The sequence below is a fragment of the Peromyscus californicus genome, unplaced genomic scaffold (assembly GCF_007827085.1).
Source record: "Peromyscus californicus insignis strain IS unplaced genomic scaffold, ASM782708v3 Scaffold_5__1_contigs__length_169319896, whole genome shotgun sequence".
Lineage (NCBI taxonomy): Eukaryota > Metazoa > Chordata > Mammalia > Rodentia > Cricetidae > Peromyscus > Peromyscus californicus.
Genome location: NW_026294573.1, coordinates 20009387 through 20030214, shown reverse-complemented (window position 1 = coordinate 20030214; position 20828 = coordinate 20009387). Strand labels below are relative to the sequence as shown.

The window sequence follows — 20828 nt, the reverse complement described above, 5'->3', positions numbered from 1 at the left end:
GCACCAGCCAACTGTCCCCAAGGCAGGAGAGTGGAGGTGGCTGAGTCAGTGAGCGTGGTGGAGTCCTCCCCAGCTGAGGCTGAAGTTTGGTCTGGCACTCTTGTGTCTGCCGTACTGGAGACAGTTACTGTAGGATTGCCATCTGAAGATCCTACCAAGGACAGTCTCGACCAGCAGGTTGCCTGGGACCACTCCCCTTCCCAACCATCCCAAGATGCCCAGCCCAAGCCCACGGTACCTGGGGAGATGTTCCTGCAGCTGCCTCTGTCCAGTGACTCAGGAAGTACACATGCCCGGCCTGTCTCCATAGAGAGGCAGGGAACTGGAGGAAGCTATATGTGCTATAGCCATTTTTTCTTTGGAATTTTCACCTTCAAGATGCCAAGCCATGCTGTCACAGGGGACACCTGGCCTGCTGAAGCCCCTGTCCTGTACTGTCCTGCTCTCATTTCTCTGTGTTCAGTTCTTCAGAAGCCCCACCTTGCTCCCAGCCCCCAGGTCATGGTCCATGCACTCACTGTCCTCAGCCTGCATTCCTCGGCCTTTGGACGTTCTCTTTCTTCTGCCAGAAGTCCTCCTTGTTCCTGAGGCTCTGGGGATCCTCGTCCTGAGGTACTGGTCCCAGGACCAACGACTAGGAAATTCATCCTACCCCAGGCGTGTCTGCAATTACAGTCCAACCAGACCCCAGGCTTTCATACTAGCTCTGTTGTATGTGAGACCAGAAAGACTTCAACAGAGCCAAACCTCAGCCTTCCAGGGCTACTTTTCCTTTTCTCACTGAGCAAAAGTTGATGAGGAAGTGAAATGTGAAATAATAGGCATTTGTCAGGCAAGATGTCTCAGTGGAAAGGCTCCTGCTGCTTAGCCTGATGGACATGAATTCAATTTCTGAGACTCATGTGGTAGGAGAAGCAAATGGACTCATACTTGGTGCTCTGACTTCCCCAGGCTTCTCCCCCCCCACCCCCTCCCCTTTCTCAGTGGAGGAGATGTATCCAAAGAGGGCGTGTGACTTGCTCACAGTAACACAGCTGGCACATTGCAGAGTTCATGAATGTGCAATCTTGTTGGCACAGGTACCACCTCTTCATCCTGTCTCTTACCATGAGAATCTTGAAGACCTTTCCTGATAATTTCCAGTTCAGAGCCTGGCTCCTGAGGCCTGTTGACTTCTGTCAGAGGTTTGAGGGAGGCTGGCCTAGAAATCCAATCTCACTGGAGATCTTGTTACTAGGATCTGAGACAAGTGGATGACACCCAAAGGATTCTGGGTGGCAGGGGGTCTGTCTGTGCTTCTGGAACATCAGTCCTGGCCTCACCCAATGGTCTGAACTGAGCTGTGGGAGGTGGTGTCCCCAAAGATGGGAGTTGCTGCCTAGCAGGACATGCTAAGGAAGCACTCAGGGTTACTCCTTCATGCCAGCCCTGCGCCACAGATCAGAGCTGGCTTGGATCCAGGCCCAATGCGAAGTGACTGTGGCCTGGAACCCGTTTCCTCAGCCACAGACAAGTACGATGTTATTACGTGCCATAGATCAACAGCATACGTTATGGACTCCACATGGGCAATGAGGCTCTATGGCTGACCACTGTCCTTACTGAATTACTGCGCTCTCAGAAATCCACAGTGGAGTGTCGTAGCTGAGTGATTTCTCTCTTGCAAGCACACCTCCTGGGCCATTGCCCAGAGCCTGGGGCAGACACATCTCCAGCTGCCTGAGCTGGGACACATCTTTCCTGGCTCGAGGCCTCAGCTTTTCTATCCATAAAACAGTGGCCATCACATTCACCTCAAAGGAATGCTCCAGGCTTAGACACGATCATGGAAAGGGCCCTTGTGATCCCTCTGAGCTCGCCCCCCACTGCCTCTGAGCAAAGTGAGTTAAACACAGTACCCGTTTCATAGGCTTGTTTGGGTCAAGAGAGCAAGTGTTTGGCTCGATGCTTGCCACATGCCAAGCACAGTAAGTATGAACTGTGGATTTAAAATTGAGCTACGCAGCGATGTGGTGGTGTATGCCTGTGGGCTCAACACTTGGGAGGTGGAGCCAGGAGGACCAGGAATTTCAGGCCAGCCTTTGCTCCATAGTGAGTTCCAGGCAGAAACCGCATGAGACTCTCTTTAAAAACCACACAAATGAACAAAAAAACCCAATAAGAAAAAAAAAAAAAACCAAAACATAACAAAGAATAAAAGTAAACCAAGCTTGACCTTCCTTCCAAAAATGGAAGCTGAATCCAAGCCATTTTCCAAGTTTTTAGTGTTTTTTTTTTGTTTGTTTGTTTGGTTTGTTTTTCAAGACAAGGTCTCTGTGTAGCCCTGGCTGTCCTGGAACTCTCTCTGTAGACCAGGCTGACCTCGAACTCAGAGATTCCCCCACTTCTGCCTCCTGAGTACTGGGTCTAAAGGTGTGCACCACGATGCTGGGTAAGTCTTTAGTTTTTATTTATCCTATTGAGACAGAGTTGCCTTATGCTGCCCAGGCTGGCCTTGAACGCCTGGGCTCAAACAATCCTCCTGCCTCAGCCTCCAGAGTAGCTGGGATGGCAGGCCTGCCACCTTGCCCCACAGATTAGGGAATTTGGGGGTTTGTCTGAACTCGAAGGGGAGGCCAGTTTCACAGTATCACATTAAGATTGCATACTTCATCACAGTAAAGAGTGAAATAAATACACATTTTGCAGTTTCCAAAGACCTCCATGCCCACCGTTTGACTTAACCCTAACAACCTTGCTCCCTAACACTGAGGCCCAGAGAACAAGGAGGCTTGTCCAAGGCCAGGTGGTGAGCTGGTAGCACCAGGCTCCCATCCTGCTAATGTGCCAGCGCACCAGACTCAAGAGCTCACTGAGAGCTGAGCCCTAGCCTCCATCAGTCAGGCCCTGTGCACTCAAGAGCCAGTCTGGGTCTCCATTTTTGGTTAGGTGTGGGTCTCTGCACACCACCGGAATGGGCACGTGAGGCACTGTGAGCCAGTATTTACCGAAGGAAGGCCTACCCTGACTTTAAAAAACGCACAGGGATGGGCCCACACCTGGATGGAGATTTGACAATAGGGAGAGGCTATTTTGACAATAGACATCTAGACAAACCAAGACAGGGGAATTCCCCGAGGTCATGGGGTGAGACCTTGATAAGCCAGAGATCCCAGCTTGGGGAGCAGCTCCCTCAAGCAGATCTGGGCTACAGTGAGGGATGAGTGATGTGGTGTTGAGAGCTCTTGCTGGGACACTCATCCCACTCTCTTGCAGCTGTCACCAGACTGAAGAAGCCCGCACTTTGGGGAAGTGGACAAACTCAGCAGGAGTTCGCAGCCCCATGGCCGAGCCTAGGATCTCCGGGCCTCCTATTTCGGACTGTACTGTGACCACAGGAAGTCCTGGGATGCGATCGGGAGTGACTCCTCCTGCAGCCGAGGCTTGCATAAGACTGGCGGAGGCGGGCGAGTCCCTGGTGTCCAGAGCCGCCCTCCGCGCTTGGGGCGTGGCCGCCGCCGCCGCCGCCGCCGCTTTATCTGTGACTCCACGGCGGGGGCGCTGCAGACAGCTCTCAGCTCTGCTCTGGCCACAGGTGAGGCTGCGCCTGGAGATCCCGGGGCTGGGCTGGGTGTGCAGAGGTCCTCCGGCGGGCGCAGGGGCTGGGGGTGTGCTCCTAGCTCTGCACGTGCGCGGTGCCCAGTGGCGGAAGTGGGCAGGTGGCGGAAGAGGGGGCGAGGCTGAGAACGGCGGGACCCTGACAGTCATGTAGGGGAGCACCTCCCGGTAGGGGTTCGGGAGAGACCGCCGGGGAATCAGCAGCAAGGAGGGGACAGGAAAAAGCGGAGTCCGAGGTAACCCCCGCGAGGTGAGAGGAACATTGTAGCGGGGGCCGGGGGCGGGGGCAGAGAGCAGAAGGTTATGGGGGGACCAGAGGCAGCGAGCGTGTCAGGGAGGGAAGGAGGGCCAGGACTGGAGCATGGCCCGTGAGCTGGTGGGATGGAGGGAATACTTCAGTACAGTCTGCAGAAGGTAGACAGGGGAGCGGGCCTGCAGGATCACACCCAAGGAACAGCCTCACAGGCTGTGTGCACCCTAGGAGCAAGGAGATGATGGGGCAAGAAAGGGCAGGAGTGGGTGTGGATATGGGATGCAGATCCTGGGGGGGGGGAACCCTGAGGAAAGCTCTAGGGAGGTGGGAGGGCCACCAGGCCAGAATATCGGACCCCTCCCTTAATGGCAGGAAAGCCAGATTGCTCTAGGGAGGAAAAGGGACAGGACCCCACCACCCACAGCACTAACCTGGGGGATTTTCCCCTAGCAACCCCTGCAGACTCCAAGCCTGCTTCAGGCCCTGTGTCCCAACAGGTCTCCAGGCTGGCCTGGACTTGTTGGACATCCGAGGATGCTTTGTTGAAGCTCCTGTCAGGAGGAATGTGTGCCTCAGGTCCCCCCCTGATGCTTTAGGGTACTCTTTCCAATCTCAGGCCCTGTCCCACGGCTGTGTCCTGTATTGGGTGGCTGGAGCTAGCTGGCCCAACCTCTCTGGGCTGTTTCCCCCTTTCAGGGTACTCTCCTTGGAGCAGTGGGGTGTCTGAGTTCCAGGGAAGAATTTTCTTAAAAATTACTCTTTCCATTCTGATCACATTCCCGAGTACAAATGGAGGCCCTCAGCACAGTTACAGTTTCTGTTCCACTCTGGAAGACATGGAGGGGGCTTTTTCTTTAAACTGGTTGAGCTGAATGGGAGAATTGGTTTGCAAAGAGGGAGGTGACCTGGTTGCTGAGAGACCTGAAGGCCTGCCAGAGCTTGTCCAATCTGCATGCACTCACTGGGTGCCCAGAAATTGCCTGGAGCTCCGTTTCTGGAGTTAGACAAACATTGGTGTTTTCTTGCCTGTGGGCCTGGATCAGCAGATGGACCAATGGAGAAGCATTTGGGGTCCTCCATGGCTTATCTTTCCCTCAGGCCCTCTCTGGAGGTTTTGCCTCCCACAGTCCCAATGTTAACTCTGGCTAGACTTTTTATTGCTAGTCTTTATCTTTTGTAGATAGGAGTCTTGCTGTTTTTCCCACATGGGCCTTGAACTCCTGGGTTCAAGTGATTTTCCCTTCTGCTCCCAAGTAGCTATTAAATTAAATTTTGAGGCAGGGTCTTAGTATATAGGCCAAGCTGGCTTGGAACTCTTGGTACGCCTGTCTCAGCCTCCCAATTGCTAGGGTTTTTATTTATTGGTTTATTTTGAGACAGGGTTTCTCTGTGTAGCCCTGGTTGTGCTGGAACTTGCTCTGTAGACCAGGCTGGCCTCAAACTCAGAGATGCACTGCCTCTGCCTCCCGAGTGATGGGATTAAAGGCGTGCTCCACCATGCCCAACTGGGCTATTTATTTACTTTTAACAGGTTCATAGAAATATGAAAAATTAGGTATGCATGATGGTGCACACCTGTAATCCCAGCACTCGGGAGGCAGAGGCAGGAGAATCATGACTTGAAGGCCAGTCTGAGCAACATGATGAGATCCTGTCTGAAAAGGACAAAGAGGGATGAACCAGTAATGTGCTTGCTGGGTAATGGGGATCTGAGTTCGGATCTCCAGCACCCACATGAAAAGCCAGGGCTGGTGGGGGTGGGGTGGGGCTTAGGGGGCTCACTGGCCAGTCAGTCTAGCCCAACTGGAGAGCTCCAGGTTCAGCAAGAGACCCTGTCTCAAAATAAGGCATTGCGTAATAGAGGAAGACAGCTCACAGAACTTTGGCCTCCACACAGACCCACACGTGGGCGTTCATACACACGTGCGTGCATACACATGTGCACACTCACACAAAGAAAGACAAAAGGAAGAGTCAAGGGAAGAAGAAAGACAGGAGGAAGGAGGAAGATGGCATTTGTACACCGTGTAATTTCTGAATCCCGGCTTTATTCTCTTTATCTATTGAGGCCAACCTTTGCTCTCCATGGCGAGATAAAACAGACTTAAAGAGAATGTGCTGAGTAGTCAGGTCCACAAAGCAGCAGTGGATGCTTTGCATGCTAAGGAGGCGAAGAAGGGCAGGAGTGACTAAGCCTGCTGACCCTGGTTCCTCCTTCAGTGAGGCCTGACGTATCTGAGGGCTAGGGAATAACCATGCTAATGTGCTGGCTCTAATCATTGTCAAAGGGCTAGTTCCTGGGGCATAGCAGGGCCAAAATAAAATAACTGCTGATGGATGGAAACAGAGGCCGAGTTTTTCTGTCCTGACCGCCTGGTGCCTGGTCCCAAATAAACACACAAAGATTTATATGAGTTATAAATGCTCAGCCAATAGCTCAGGCTTATTATTGACTAGCTCTTACTTTTTTAAAATTTATTATTATCATGTAATCATGATATTAATTACATTTGTGGAATTCATTGATTACATTCACAGTATTCATTCAATAATTATATTTATGATATTCATTAATTACATTAATTGTATTGATTTATTACATTCATGATATTATGTCCTGATACTACTGTCCATTTGTGGGGCTTTTCCATCATACAAAACAGAGATTCTGTACTTAGGAAATCATTGCTCTATATTCCTTTCTTCTTTATATTGAGATAACATCTAATCTTTCTGTCTCTATGAATTTGTATATTTTATATATTTCATGTAATACAATTCTATAGTATTTGTCCCTTTTTTGAATGTAAAAACATTTTATGTACAACTGCAGGAGAAATAATACACAGATAGCTTAAACATAAAAACAGGTTATAATTTAAAAGTCCAAGGTTATTTTAAACAGTAAAATATTTTCTCTGTAAAAAAATAGTATAAATGATAACATTTTCCAGTAAGCCCTTTTAAGCCAAATAACAGCTGAATTATACATATAAATATTGATTAGATTCTGGGATGCAGAAGAAACCTATCTTCATCTGTTCAGAGAGCTATATTTTACTCAAGTTGTGGAAGTGTAGCTCTTACTTTTAAATACCCCATTTCTGTTAATCTATGTATTGCCATGTGGTCTGTGGCTTACCAGTCCTCTAGCGTCTTGCCTCTTGGGTGGCTCCCTGGTGTCTCTCAACTCCACCCTTCTTCATCCCAGTCCTCAGTTTGATTGTCCCGCCTAACTTTATCCTGCCTTGCTGTTGGCCGAACAGCTTTATTATTAACCAATGAGAGTAATACACACTCACAGCATACAGAAGGATCATCCCACAGCAGATGGACTGTTACAGGGCTTCGGGTCACTTGGAAGTAAGTGAATTCATTTTTTTTTTTCTGTAAAAAAAAAAAGGACCCAAAATGGAAGGGGCTTGTCCAAGCCACCCAGGGCTTTTGTGGCTGAGCACGGAGACCCCAACAAAAATAATGAGCATTAAGCAGTGACAGTTTTTACGAGAGCCCAACGGTAGCTCTTTTTAGCCTCTGAGGAAACCAGCTCAGAGAGGCTAAGGAATTCTCACAAAGTTACCAAGCTAGTAAGTTCTGGACCTCAGATTCCATGCCCACACAAAACCTGGACTTTTGGCTCCCCCAGAGTCGGGCAGTGGTCACCCACCCTTTCAGGCAGTGGCCCTGCCTTCTTCACGGTGGCCTTTTGCCTGGCTTCCCCCCATAGGCATCTGTGTGGGTGAACAGTAGAGCAGGAATCCCATCATTCCCGGTGTCCCCTGCTCTGTGGGGATGGCCTGGTGGGTTCAAGTTAGGAAACACTGGGTGAAGCCTGAGCATGGAGGGAGGGTGGTCAGGGCTCGCTGTCTCCAAAGCCCGCTTTCTCCTGATGACCCACAGCCAGCCGGAAGGTACCAGCCAGTAGGTATGAGAACTCCAGGAGGAACTGGAGTGGGCAAGCCTTGGAAGAGAAGGTGAAGAGGTGACCTGGGATTTAGGAAAAGGGAGTATGAGTTAGTAGGCTTGGAGAAGGGGGATGGGAGGGCCAAAATTCCCACTTCCTCTTGGCAGCCTATGCCCTGCCCTGGCTAGGCCAGGGCATCTATCTTTTTTTTTTTTTAATTGATTTACAATTATGTGTATTTCTACATGTGGTTTGTGCATATGTAAGTGCAGATGCCAACAGAGTTAGAGTCATCAGATCCCCTAGAGCTGGAGTTACAGGCAGTTCTGAGCCTGTGGGTACAGGAGACTGAACTCAGATCCTCTGGGAGAGCAGCACAGACTCTTTGCTACTAAGGCATCCCTCCAGCCCAAGGCCGTCTATCTTTTGGTCTGCCTGCTTACACAGTTTATCCTCTGGTGTCCTCTAGCTCTGTGACAGGACAGCTGGGGTTAAGACTCCTCCTTTGGGGAAGTCCCTTCCCAGGCACCTTTCCTGGGTCTGTGGGCAAGTGCCAATTTTCAGCAATCCTGGAATCCAGAAGGGTGTTACCCTGAATGTTCCTTGCTGAGAACAATTTAATTATTAAATAGTTCCGTGTCCTCAGGGTCCATACTCTATTTTCCCTGGTCCTTAATATGTCCCCAAGGATCAGGTAAATGTTTCAGGAGACAGTTAACTACCCCCCTCCCCAAGACAGTCTCATGTAGCCCAGGCTGGCTTTGCACTTGCTCTATATAGCCAAGGATGACCTCTCAACTTCTGATCCTCCTGATCCTCCCAAGTGCTGAAATTATAGATGGGCACCATGACACCAGGCTAGGATACGGTTAACTTTCTGTCCATCCATCCATCCCTGTATTCCCACCCCCCACCCCCCCAATCCACTGGCTCAGGTTAAAGGTTTTTGTTTTTGTTGTTGCTGGGTTGGAACCTTGGGTCTTGTGCCCGCCAGGCCACACTCTCATTCCAAGGACAGATTTTTAAAGAACCCGTCAAGCCAATCTCAGGCTGGAGTTTCTCTAGTCACTCTATTAGTATTCATAAAAATGGCAGCTGTGAGCCCCTAACTAGTGTTCAAACTTAGTTCCAGTTCTTTAAGTCTCTGCCGCAATCTACAAGGTGTGTAATTCTGACATTCCCACAAGGGAGCCAAGAACCAGAGAGTCAGTCAGTGACCCACGGTCGCGGAGCTTCTGTTTTGTGGGCTCTAGTGTCACATTTGACTGTTCCTAAAGCCCATCTCCCAATAAGCCTTTCTAAGGAAGTAGCCGCTTACTCCCACCCCCAAGACCGGGTTTCTCTGTCTAGTGCTGGCTGTCCCGAACTTGCTCTGTAGACCAGGCTGGCCTGGAACTCAAAAAATCTGCCTGCCTCTGTCTCCAGAGTGCTGGGATCAAAGGCATGTGCTACCCTTAAGGGCTCACTTACCCTGTTGTTCCTAACTTCCCTTCTGATTCCCACTGAATAAGGGATAGGTACCCGCCAAGTGTATCTGACCCCCATCTCCCAGACCCCAGCCACTTGGTACCAGCTGGCTTGGCTCTTCCTTTGTTGGATGATCTTGGGTACATCACAGCTTTCCAGACAGCAATGTCCTCTGCCACAGAGGTGTTATTTGTGGCTGAGCCTGGATTTTACTAGTGTGGGGGTCAGAAACAAAGGAAGGCATCTTCAGCCCCGCCCTCCTGTGACATCACACAAGACACTTCCAGGCCCTTGGAAACCCCACCTCTAGTGTCCCTCACCTGTGCCACTTAGCCCTTGGCATCTGGTGACTTTCTGCAGCTCCACAGCGGATGTCATTGGCCCCAGGCTCCAGAGAAACACCCCCAGGTACCCAGTGCAACTTAGAGGCCTAGTGGGTGGGGGTGCTGTGGCAGTGTGCCGGGCTGGCTGTCTGGGACAGTCAAGGCCTGGCTGCCTGATTGGCAAGATCACTCTGGATGCCCTCTGATCTCTTGATTACCCCTTTCCTTCTGGCTCAGGCTTGACCTCTGACCTTGCTCCCTGCTTTCCTCTGGGTTTGAGGTCTCTATAGATTCAGAGGATAGGACCTAATTCTGAAAATAGATCTATCTGCCAGTAGTCTAATGGAAATCAAGCCATGGGACCTCTATCCCCCTAGAATGCTGCCTCTGGGTTCTGTGTTTAGGGCCCATCATGTCTAGGTGCATGGGGGTTATGTGCTGGTATTGTCCGCCTCCTGAGGAGTGGCTGCAAGCCAGGGCTTCCCTGGTGCAGATCAAGAGGCTAGGACTAAGGGAGACTAGAGGCCTAAGGAAATGATTTACACAAGCCTGGGCTACCTGCTTCAGATCGGTATTTAGCAGTGTTGTTCCAGAGGAGCAGGAGGGCGTCACAGGAGGCAGGCCAGCAGTAGAGAAGTTGGTAAGTGTCCAGGTTTGCAGGCAGAGAACTGGGTCCCCACATACATGTATTCTTTCCCTCCCTGTCTTCCCTGGAGTAAGAATCTCTTCTTCTCTTCGACTGTACCATCTGAAAAACACAATGGGCGAACTAGGACTTACCGCCCAGGGAAGTTACAAGAGTTGATTATGCTGGGTGGCACTCGAGAGGCAGGCAGGAGCTCTGTGAGTTCGGGGCTGGCTCATCTACAGAGAGAGTTCCAGGACAGCCAAGGGTACACAGTGAAATCCTGTCTCAAAGAACAGAAAAAAAAAAAATTATTACAACAAGCACAGAGTGAACAGCTGTTTGATTTTAACTTGTACTCACGATTGGGGAAGGAAGGGTAAGTCATGTAAACTTGGCACACGTAGGTTCAACAAAGCTCAGTACACTTTGCCATAGAACTTCTCAGAGCCTCTGGTGTGTTCTTATGCCTCAGGAAGTCCCAGGAGTGGGGAGATGGAGCCTGGGAGTGGACTTAAGAGATCACAGGGACCCAGTAACTAGGTGTGCAAGGCTTTATCCAGCCTCACTGTTCCCCACAGTAGAACGGAAGCCTTGCATGCTGGCTATGTCTAGGAGGGAACGCCCAGGTCGAGTTTCCTTGTGAGCCACACAGATGTGTTCTGAAGCCTAGTCTGCCCCTGCAGACAAAATCGTGGACATGAACGGAGGCCAAATTGTTAGGGCTGAAGTCCAGTCTCTTGGGAAGAGGAAGGAACCCTGGGTGGAAATTAATAGTCCTTGTTAGTAGTCCATCTAAAGGCCCTGCTTCCTGAGTCTGCCCTGAGTCAGGCTCTCTGGGGTGAAGGAAGCAGAACAGCATGGTGCTCCCTGTGCTAAGGAGCCCTCATGGGTAGTGGTGCGTGACTGATCTAACTCTTTTGTTCGTTTGTTTTTCAAAACAGCGTTTCTTTATGTAGCCCTGGCTGTTCTCAAACTCAGAGATCCACCTGCTTCTGCCTCCTGATGATGGAACTCTTGAAGAAGCCTAGAGAGTGGGAGGTTGAGGGGGAGAACAGGCTTGGGGCAGGTCCCGATGCCGCCTCTGTAAGCACTTGAATTGTGCATGAATCCTTTGGGTGGTCTGGGGTAGTGGCAGAGAGGCTGTGAGAACATAACACTGGTGCATACAATGGCTGGGACAAAGGTGGCCTTGTCACAGCTGATGATCCGTGGACAGAACACCTGTGCATGCTGAGTCCAGAAAGCTTGTTGAGGGAGTCGTCTGGCAGATACCAAGAGTTGCCATGGAGGAGTGCTGCTTACTGGCTTGCTCCTCATGGCTTGTTCAGCCTGCTTTCTTACAGACCCCAGGACCACCAGTTCAGGGATGGCACCACCCACAATGGACTGGGTCCTCCCCCGTCGATCACTACTTAAGAAAATGCCCTCTAGGCTTGCCTACAGCCAGATCTTATAGGGGCATTTCCTCAACTGAGGCTCCCTCTTCTCTGATGACTCTAGCTTGTATCAAGTTGACGTAAAACCAACCAGCACAAATAGTAAGCCCACATTAAGCAGCAGGTGCCAGGCAGTTGTGCTGTGTTTATTAAATGATTGACAAATAGCCCGACACCGTGTCTTAAATATTAGTCATTTTCTCTGTGACAAAATCCTTGACAAAAGTAACCAGAGTGAGGAAGGGCTTGTTGTGGCTCACAGTCTGAGGGTGCAGTCCGTCACGGTCCGTCACAGTCCAGCCGGCATGGCAGCAGGTGCTTCAGGCATCCACAGTCAGGAGACAGAAAGAAAGGGATGCTGGTATTCAGTGTGTTAGTGTGTTTTCTTTCTCTCTCTCTCTCTCTTTCTTTCTGCCTACCTCTTTTTGTCATAGAGGAAATACTTTTTTATTGAAAATATATTTTTTTCATATGATGTATTTTGATTACGGTTTCCCTTCCCCCAACTCATTCCATATCCTCCCCACTCCCCCCCACCCCAAACCACACTCTTTCTTTCTTCCTTTCTATCTATCTATCTATCTATCTATCTATCTATCTATCTATCTTTCTTTCTTTCTTTCTCTTTCTCTCATTACAATACAAGCAGGCATCTAAAATATTAATAATAAGATAAAATGAAACTAAACAAACCAAGGGCTGGAGAGATGGTTCAGTGGTTAAGAGCACTGGATGCTTTTCCAGAGGACCCGGGTTTAATTCCCAGCACCCACATGGCAGCTCACACTCTCTGTAACTCCAGTTCCAGGGGATCTGGTACCCTCACACAGACACACACGCAGACAAAACACCAATGCACATAAAAATAAATAAAAATATTAAAAAAAACCACACCAAAAAATAACCAACAAACCAGAATAGAACAAAACATACAAACAAACAGCGAAAAAAAAAGGACTGAAGAAAAATCACAGGAAACACATATAGATGCTGAGACACACACAGATCACTCATAAAAAAACAAAATCAGAAACCATACTATAAACACATATAGAGGCTGAGATGCACACATTCACACACACAGATCACTCATAAAAAAATAAATCAGAAATCATAATATATAAGCAAAAAATACATAGCTTTTTTTTTTTTTTTTAAAAAGCCAGCCGGGCAGTGTTGGCGCACGCCTTTAATCCCAGCACTCGGGAGGCAGAGCCAAGTGGATCTCCGTGAGTTTGAGGCCAGCCTGGTCTACAGAGTGAGATCCAGGACAGGATCCAAAACTACACAGAGAAACCTTGTCTCGAGAAAAAAAAAAAAGCCCCTGAGTTTGTTTTGTGTTGGCCACCTACTGCTGGGAATGCGGCCTGCCCCAAGGGTGGCTTGTACACCCAGTGAGACTCCACTGGAGTCTCCATTGGAGAAAATGAGTTTTTCCTTTGTGAGTAGTTATCAATTGGAGGTAGCCTCTGGGTTAGGGACATGGTATCGCTGCCTGGGGGGCCAGCCTCCAGGCAGCTCAGGGCTCAAAGGGAGCCACAGAGTTGTGTGTACTAGACTTTTCTGTCTGAGAGGGTTAGGGAAAAAGACACTCACACACTCTCTTGATGGTTTCCTCCAGGCCTTTTCTTTATTCAGCTTTTGCATTCTCTGTTCTTTATTTTCCTGGTGATTGCCTTCTCTCATTCTTCATGTTTTCCTTCTGACTCTGTCTTTACTCCTGATGTCTCCCTTGTAGTTCCGACTCTCTCCTTCTTGATGGTTTCCTTCTAGCCCATTTTAACTCTACCTTTATTCTTTTTCCTGCAGCCTGTATACCCCAGCACAATCTTTCAGGTGACATAAAAGTTACAACGTGGTTACATTCTGTTTTTCAAGTGAATGATTACAATGAATACAAAACAAACAGTAAAAAAAACGAGCATGTTTTCCATATCCCTTACATGATTAAACATTTTACATATTACAGGGGAAAAACAAATTATTCCAAGAACCCACGTACATTCATACCCAAGCAACTTGTTATAGATTAACCATGTGGGCAAGCAAGATACTCTCCTCGGTCAGGTCTTTTACTGGCAGGCTGTGTTTTGCAGTTACAAAGAAAGGACCAATTTATTACTTATCTTGAAAGGTAATCATATAAGGAATCTTAAAGGAATCACAAACCTAAACTTTTACATATGGAAAAGACTCAGTCAGCTCTGCTTTAAATCTTTAGGGTGCATACCCACTCATCAATAGTTTTTTATATCAGGAGATTGAGGGCAAAAATGGGTACAAGGAAATAATCATCACCTTTGGTCATCAACCAATCTTAGCAAGAAAAGTACGTCAGCTAATGATAATTGGGCTGCTTTGTTCCTGTTCCCTGACCTTAAAGAGGTCTGCATTCAGCTACGTGCCTTTCTAAAACTTCAGATTATCTTCTTGGGTATTTCACCTCAAAGCTATTTGACAAAAACATCTTAGTCTAACTTTAAGATATTTTCAAAGCTTTGTTTCAGCTGTGATGATGCACTCCAAAACCTGTGAACACATCTCCCAACATTAAGGTTAAAAGAATTTAAGCTAGCTGGGCTATCTGGGAGTCAATTGTTTGTCTTTCTTTTTTTAAATTTATTTTCACTTTATTGGTATGTATGTCTGTGTGAGGGTGTTGGACCCTCCAGTTATAGAGAGTTATGAGCTGCCATGTGGTTGCTGGGAATTGAACCCAGGTCCTCTGTAAGAGCACCCTGTGCTCTAAACTGCTGAGCCATCTCTCCAGCCCCCTTAATTGTTTGTCTTAATCCTTAACCTAAGCCACAGTCTATACAGCTCCTCCACAGGAACTCATGTGTTGTAGCAGTGTGACACTTCCTTGTTTAAATATTTTTTTTTTTTGGTTTTTCGAGACAGGGTTTCTCTGTGTAGCTTTGCGCCTTTCCTGGGACTCACTTGGTAGTCCAGGCTGGCCTCGAACTCACAGAGATCCGCCTGGCTCTGCCTCCCGAGTGCTGGGATTAAAGGCGTGCGCCACCACCGCCCGGCTCCTTGTTTATATTTTTAATCATCAAAACTTTATTTAAACAATATTATCATTTAGACAGTAAAGCTTAGGAAGAAATCATCTTCATAATAATCCACAGGTAAAAATGCCCAGGAGAAAGGGATGTTTCCATGATATAAACACACTACATTACAGGCAGTGGGGATCTCCCCACACCCATTCACACCATGCCAGATACCAGAGGAAGACAGCAGTGGCAAACATGTAGAGGCACAGCAGAAGCAAAAGACATTCTGGAGTCTGTGGTCTCGGGGCCTTGCCTGTCGGAGATTCACCCATCAGGGGGGGTGCCTCCTGGTGGGTGGGCTGACCCGCTGAACTTCAACTTCCACCTGCTGCTCCTCTGACACAGCGTGGGCAGTGTGGGGTTGGGTTCACTTCCCCTTTCAGCACTTCCCCTCCCTGATCTGGCTCAGACCTGTGCAGGCCCTGTGCATGCTCTGCTGTCCCTGTGAACTCACACCCCAGTGCGACAGCAGGCAGCGACCGCAGAGGGATGAAGAAGGAAGGGAGCTGGGTGTGTTTGGGGTGTGACATAGGCTAGGTGGGAATCAAGACAGTGGCGGTCAAGCTTTGAGTTCCAGGATGAGCCGCTAAGTTGGGTTTATCTGGAATTAGGATCCAAGAGCAGCAGAGAGGAGACTGGCGGGGCTGAGGGAAAGGGGCGATTCTCTAGGCCTGAATCCTGAGACTTCTCTCAGGGAAAAGTGGCTTTTGGAGTTGGCTCTTGAAGTGCTACCAGAATGCATCATGCTGTTCTTCCATCTAGAAAACAGTGCGATCCACTTGCTGCACACAAGTTCACGAAGTATGGAGACAAACTGTCCAACCTCTTTGAGCTCACAGTAACACAGATGATGCCCTCGAGAGGCATAGGAGTTTGATGGTAGGCACTCAAGTAGAGAGGTCCCTCGGACAAAGAAGAAATAGGTTTTGAGGAGTGACTAGGAGTTTGCCTAGTAGGCAAGATGGGAGGAGCCTCGTTAGAGGGGACAGTTTGTGCAAAGCTATGACATGAGGCAGGAGTCTGGGGTGGCTGTGACTGTGGCTAGGTTGGAGAAGGAAGTAGGGGCAGGTCATGTGGGGTGGTTGGGGGTGGGGCGGTCAGTGGAGTCCCTGGCAGCTCTGGATGGGTTGTGGGTAAAGATAGTTGGGCCTATTAATAAGGCCATTGTCACTCACAGTGAATGTGGTACAAGCTCACAGGCTGAGAGAACCTGTCCCCATCTCCTCTATACTTAAGCAGAGAAAACAGCTGGGGCTGCTGTGGTAACTGTACTGAAAGGAAGTGACTGAGGCAGGGATCCCCAGGAATGAATGAGGCCCTTCCACATGCACTGAGCGTCGGGGTGTTCAGTGTTGCGTGAGTCGCTGGCAGAAAGAGGTCAACAGGAAGGTCTAGCCTCCCGTGAACAGAACCCCAAACAGCACAAAGACGTATTTATTGATGGTAACACAAAGTTATTTTTCAGGTAAAGTATTTCCTCATACCAAGGTCCCTATTCTAATTCCTATGTTTCTCTAAAGATAAGCATCGCATGCCCCTGCTACTTTAGTTAGTCCTTTACCGTGTACCGTTTGCCACACACAATAATCCAAGAGCTTCGGGTGTGCCAGCGGCGTCTTGTGACCAAAGTCATGCGAAGGCTGTAACACCCCCTTCAGAATAAACCATTCTACAAATCATGGAAAACAATCATGGTTTTCCATAATGATTCTTCAAGGTCAAAGTACTTCTAGAAAACTCTTCACTCCCATGATTTACCTTAGGTACAGTGACTCTGCTAGTGAGCATCTACTACGGCAGGCCCTGTTCTGAGAATGCCAGGGGAGAGAGCTTGGCTTTTTTTTTTTTTTTTTTTTTTTGGTTTTTCGAGACAGGGTTTCTCTGTGTAGCTTTGCGCCTTTTCCTGGAACTCACTTGGTAGCCCAGGCTGGCCTTGAACTCACAGAGATCCGCCTGGCTCTGCCTCCCGAGTGCTGGGATTAAAGGCGTGCGCCACCACCGCCCGGCCGAGAGCTTGGCTTTTTTAGGGTCACTCTTTGGTTCTCACACTCAGCCTGAGGACAGGGTACGGGAGATGGGAGGAAGTCTGGGGCGTCAGAGCCCCAGGTAGACACACCAGGACCTTGACTTTGCCCTGACCTCTCTCCCAGTTTCCTGCCCAGGACCCGGGCATGGCGATGGCAGTAGCCCAGAAGTTCAGCCACCTGCTGTCCAGCCTGTGGCACGTGGGCCAGAAGCCTCTGCAGCCAGAGCCCGTGTTCACGGTGGACCGGGCTGAGGTGCCGCCCCTCTTCTGGAAGCCATACATCTACGCCGGCTACCGGCCGCTGCATCAGACCTGGTGTTTCTACTTCCGCACGCTCTTCCAGCAGCACAATGAGGCTGTGAACGTGTGGACCCACCTGCTGGCCGCCCTGGCGCTGCTGCTGCGCCTGGTCATCCTGGTGGCGAGTGTGGACTTCCGGGAGGACCCGCACGCCCTGCCGCTCTTGATCATTGTCCTGGCCTCCTTCACCTACCTCTCCTTCAGTGCCCTGGCGCACCTCCTGCAAGCCAAGTCGGAATTTTGGCACTACAGCTTCTTCTTCCTGGACTACGTGGGCGTAGCCGTGTACCAGTTTGGCAGTGCCCTGGCACACTTCTACTACGCCATTGAGCCCTCCTGGCATGCCCAGGTACAGGCCATCTTCCTGCCCGTGGCTGCCTTTTTGGCCTGGCTGTCTTGTGCCGGCTCCTGCTACAACAAGTACAGTCAGAAACCAGGCCTGCTGGGCCGAACTTGCCAGGAGGTGCCCTCGGCGCTGGCCTACGCGCTGGACATCAGCCCCGTGGTGCACCGCATCATAGTGTCCCCTCTCCCTGCCGAGGATGACCCCGCTCTTCTCTATCACAAGTGCCAGGTGGTTTTCTTTCTTCTGGCCGCTGCGTTTTTCTCCACCGTCATGCCCGAGAGCTGGTTCCCTGGCAGCTGCCACATCTTTGGGCAGGGACACCAAGTTTTCCATGTCTTTTTGGTGCTGTGCACACTGGCCCAGCTAGAGGCTGTGACGCTGGACTATCAGGCCCGCAGGCCCATCTATGAGCCTCTGCATGCCCGCTGCCCCCACAACTTCTCTGGCCTCTTCCTGCTCACCGTGGGCAGCAGCATCCTCACGGCCCTGCTTCTCAGCCAGCTGGTGCGGCGCAAACTCCATCAGAAGACTAAGTGAAAGCTGGCAGGGTGGGAGCTGGCAGGGCGAGAGAAGGCGCTAGAAGGGACAAAGGCCTGGACTTGGCTCCAGATGGGAACAAGGCCTGGTAAAGTTGTTTCTATCTGGCAGGCCATGACTCCCTGCCTACAAGTGCAATGGTCATGGTGGTGCTAGCCAATCCTTGGACCTGGGGATTGACCGGGAGTTACAGCGTCCCTGACCAGTTCCCTGCCCTGGGAGGGGAAGAGACAAGGGAGTAGATCTTTCTCAATGTTCCTTCCTTGCTTCCTATCAGGGCTAATGGTTGGGGTCCAGCTCTGGTCAGTACCCTGGTCTGGGGGTTCCAGGTTGTTAGGTGGGAGATGAGGTCCTTGGCCAGAGTCACATTTGAGCTGAGAGGGAGAGGAAGCCTCAGCGGCCATCTTCTACCACATTTCACCGGTGGAGGGGAAGGAAACAGGTCAAAAGATGGGTAGCACTTTAATCTTACTGTCCCCTGCACCCCAGCCTGAATCACTGGGTTCTAGAGAGCCTCCAAAGACACAAATCCCCACCCACTGCCCATCCCCCATCACCACAGCCCCAGCCTTAAGCCTCACATGTAGCGCTGGCCTGTGTGTCCTGCACTCTTTCCAACTCCTCTCCCACAATGCTCACTTGTGATTCTGAGTTCTGTCTCCTTAGCTGTTTCCTGGGACTCTAGGCTTTAGCTCCTAATAAACTGTCAAAGGAAGCCCAGAGGCCAGGCTAATCACGGAGCACTGCCTGGGGCATTCAGATCTCTGAGCTAGGGAGAGTGAGTAGGAGTTTGCTGACCCAGCTTAGAAGGGCATTCCAGGCAAAAGGGGACACCAGTGCCGAGACCCGGAAATGCAAAGTGGGGGTTCAGTGGGGCTGGAGGGAAGGCTGGTGTCTGGTCCCTCATGTGCCCTAGATTCAATAAAGTGACTATGACAACAGCTTCCTCGACTTTTTGACTTCTGTTCAGGGAGGGGCCCCATTCACAAGGAGGTTTTTGGAAGGGAGCTGCAGGGTGCTGAGGGGATGCTGTGGAGTGGAGGGGTTCTTGTTTTATTTTTACCTGAGGGTAGAATTGAGGTTGGGAACACGTGTGTGTGTGTGTGTGTGTGTGTGTGTGTGTGTGTGTGTGTGTGTGTGTAAGTTTATACATATTTGGCATTTTGAGAGATTAAAGAGCACTTTTAAAATTAAATAATTTTTTTTATTTATTTATTTATTTATTTATTTTAGGTTTTTCGAGACAGGGTTTCTCTGTGCAGCTTTGTGCCTTTCCTGGATCTTGCTCTCTAGACCAGGCCTGCCTCTGCCTCCCAAGTGCTGGGATTAAAGGCGTGCGCCACCACCGCCCGGCTATTTTTTTGTTTTTTGAGACAGGGTTTCTCTGTGTAGCTTTGGTGCCTGTCCTAGAACTTGCTCTGTAGACCAGGCTGGCCTCGAACTCACAGAGATCCGCCTGGCTCTGCCTCCTGAGTGCTGGGATTAAAGACATGAGCCACCACCGCCTGACTTTAAACAATTTTTTAATTACTTCTAAAATTTACACCAGGCTGTGGTGGCACACACCTGTAATCCCAGCACTCAGGAGGCAGAGGCAGGAGGCTCTCTGTGAGTTCGAGGCTAGCCTGGGCTACAGAGCAAATTCCAGGAAAGGCTCAAAAGCTATACAGAGAAACTCTATCTCAAAAAACAATACAAAACACAACAAAAACAAAAACAAAAAAATATTGTTTAAAATCTAAGCGTTGAGGACAAAGTTCAGTGGAAGAGTGCCAGTCTGTAAAACAGAGAGACCCTGTCTCAAAGTCAGAGAGGACTGGTAATATAGCTCAATTGTAGAGACTTTGCAGAAGGCTCTACATTCAATCCCCAGTAGGTGCAAAGTGAGTAAGTGAACAGGACATAGTCCTCCACTGATAACATATTCTGGGGAGCTTCATATAAGTCATTAAATTTATACATATGAAAATTTATATAAAATGATGTGTATGACAATTTATAAGACATAGACACCTGGGGCTGGAGAGATTGTTCAGTGGTCCTTCTAGAAGACCTGAGTTCGATTTCCAGCACCCACATTGGATGGCTCACAATCTCCCACTACAGCTCCAGGGGCACAATGCCTCTGAAGGAACCATCGCTTACATGCATGCCCTCTCATAAACATAATTACACATAATAGTAACAAACTAGTTTTGCTTTAAACTCACAGAAACCTGTCTGCCTCTGCCTCTCAAGTATTGGGATTAACACCCTTCCATCATGCTAGATAAAGCACTCTGGTTACAGTTTTTATTTCATGTTTTCAAAAATCTTCCATGTAGTGGCTCTGTTACTCTTACAGGCCGATTAGTGGCAACCTCGAGTGTCAGGTAACCACTAGGTCAGCAATGGGACAAGGGGGTTTGGAGTGGGGTCCAGACCCTGGCTCCACTGCTTCCTTTGTGGGAGGGGAGGCTCCGGGCAGTCAAACAGTGCAGTCTGGGACTGGTGAGATGGCTTAGCGGTTAAGAACACGGGCTGCTCTTGCAGTGGACCCTGGTTTGATCCCAGCACTCACACGGCATCTCAAAAGAACCTATGAACTCCATCTCCATCCAGGGGACCTGACTGTTCTGTCTGTCCTCCGCATACACCTGCACTAACCCACAAGTAGACGCGCACACACACACACACCCCTATATAATTTAAAAATTATATACATATGAAAAATGTGCAGTCCTGCCAAACCAAACTCGGTGGTAATCCACGCACGCAGAGGGCTTTCTGGACCTCTGCTCCAGGGTTCGCACACAGCGATGGATAGGAAGGCGGGAAGAGGAGACCAGCGCCGGAGAAACGCCCCGACCGCTCTAAGCGCAGTGGGCGTGGCCAGAGGCGGGGCCTACGTCATGACGGTCGCGGCGGGGCCCCGCCTCCCGCAGCGGCGCGAGATCCGAACGCGCGTCGGCG

At 49.7% G+C, this 20828-nt stretch overlaps 1 protein-coding gene across 2 annotated transcripts; it reads left to right on the top strand.

The window, feature by feature from the left end:
- The first annotated feature begins 3453 nt into the window (after positions 1 to 3453).
- Paqr7 (progestin and adipoQ receptor family member 7) lies at positions 3454 to 18817 on the top strand. Of its 2 annotated transcripts, none has more exons than XM_052717151.1 (2): positions 3454 to 3574; positions 16818 to 18817. In XM_052717151.1, the coding sequence occupies exon 2, from the start codon at positions 16839 to 16841 to the stop codon at positions 17874 to 17876; it is 1038 nt and encodes a 345-aa protein (XP_052573111.1). In that variant the 5' UTR covers positions 3454 to 3574; positions 16818 to 16838; the 3' UTR covers positions 17877 to 18817. The 2 variants fall into 2 exon arrangements, with proteins under 2 accessions (XP_052573111.1, XP_052573112.1); XM_052717152.1 differs by lacking the exon at positions 3454 to 3574 and adding an exon at positions 3637 to 3847.
- The last annotated feature ends 2011 nt before the right edge of the window (positions 18818 to 20828 follow it).

Coding starts and splice junctions, on each gene's coding strand:
- Paqr7 (XM_052717151.1), top strand. CDS start 16,839: ATGGCGATGGCAGTAGCCCAGAAGTTCAGCCACCTGCTGTCCAGCCTG.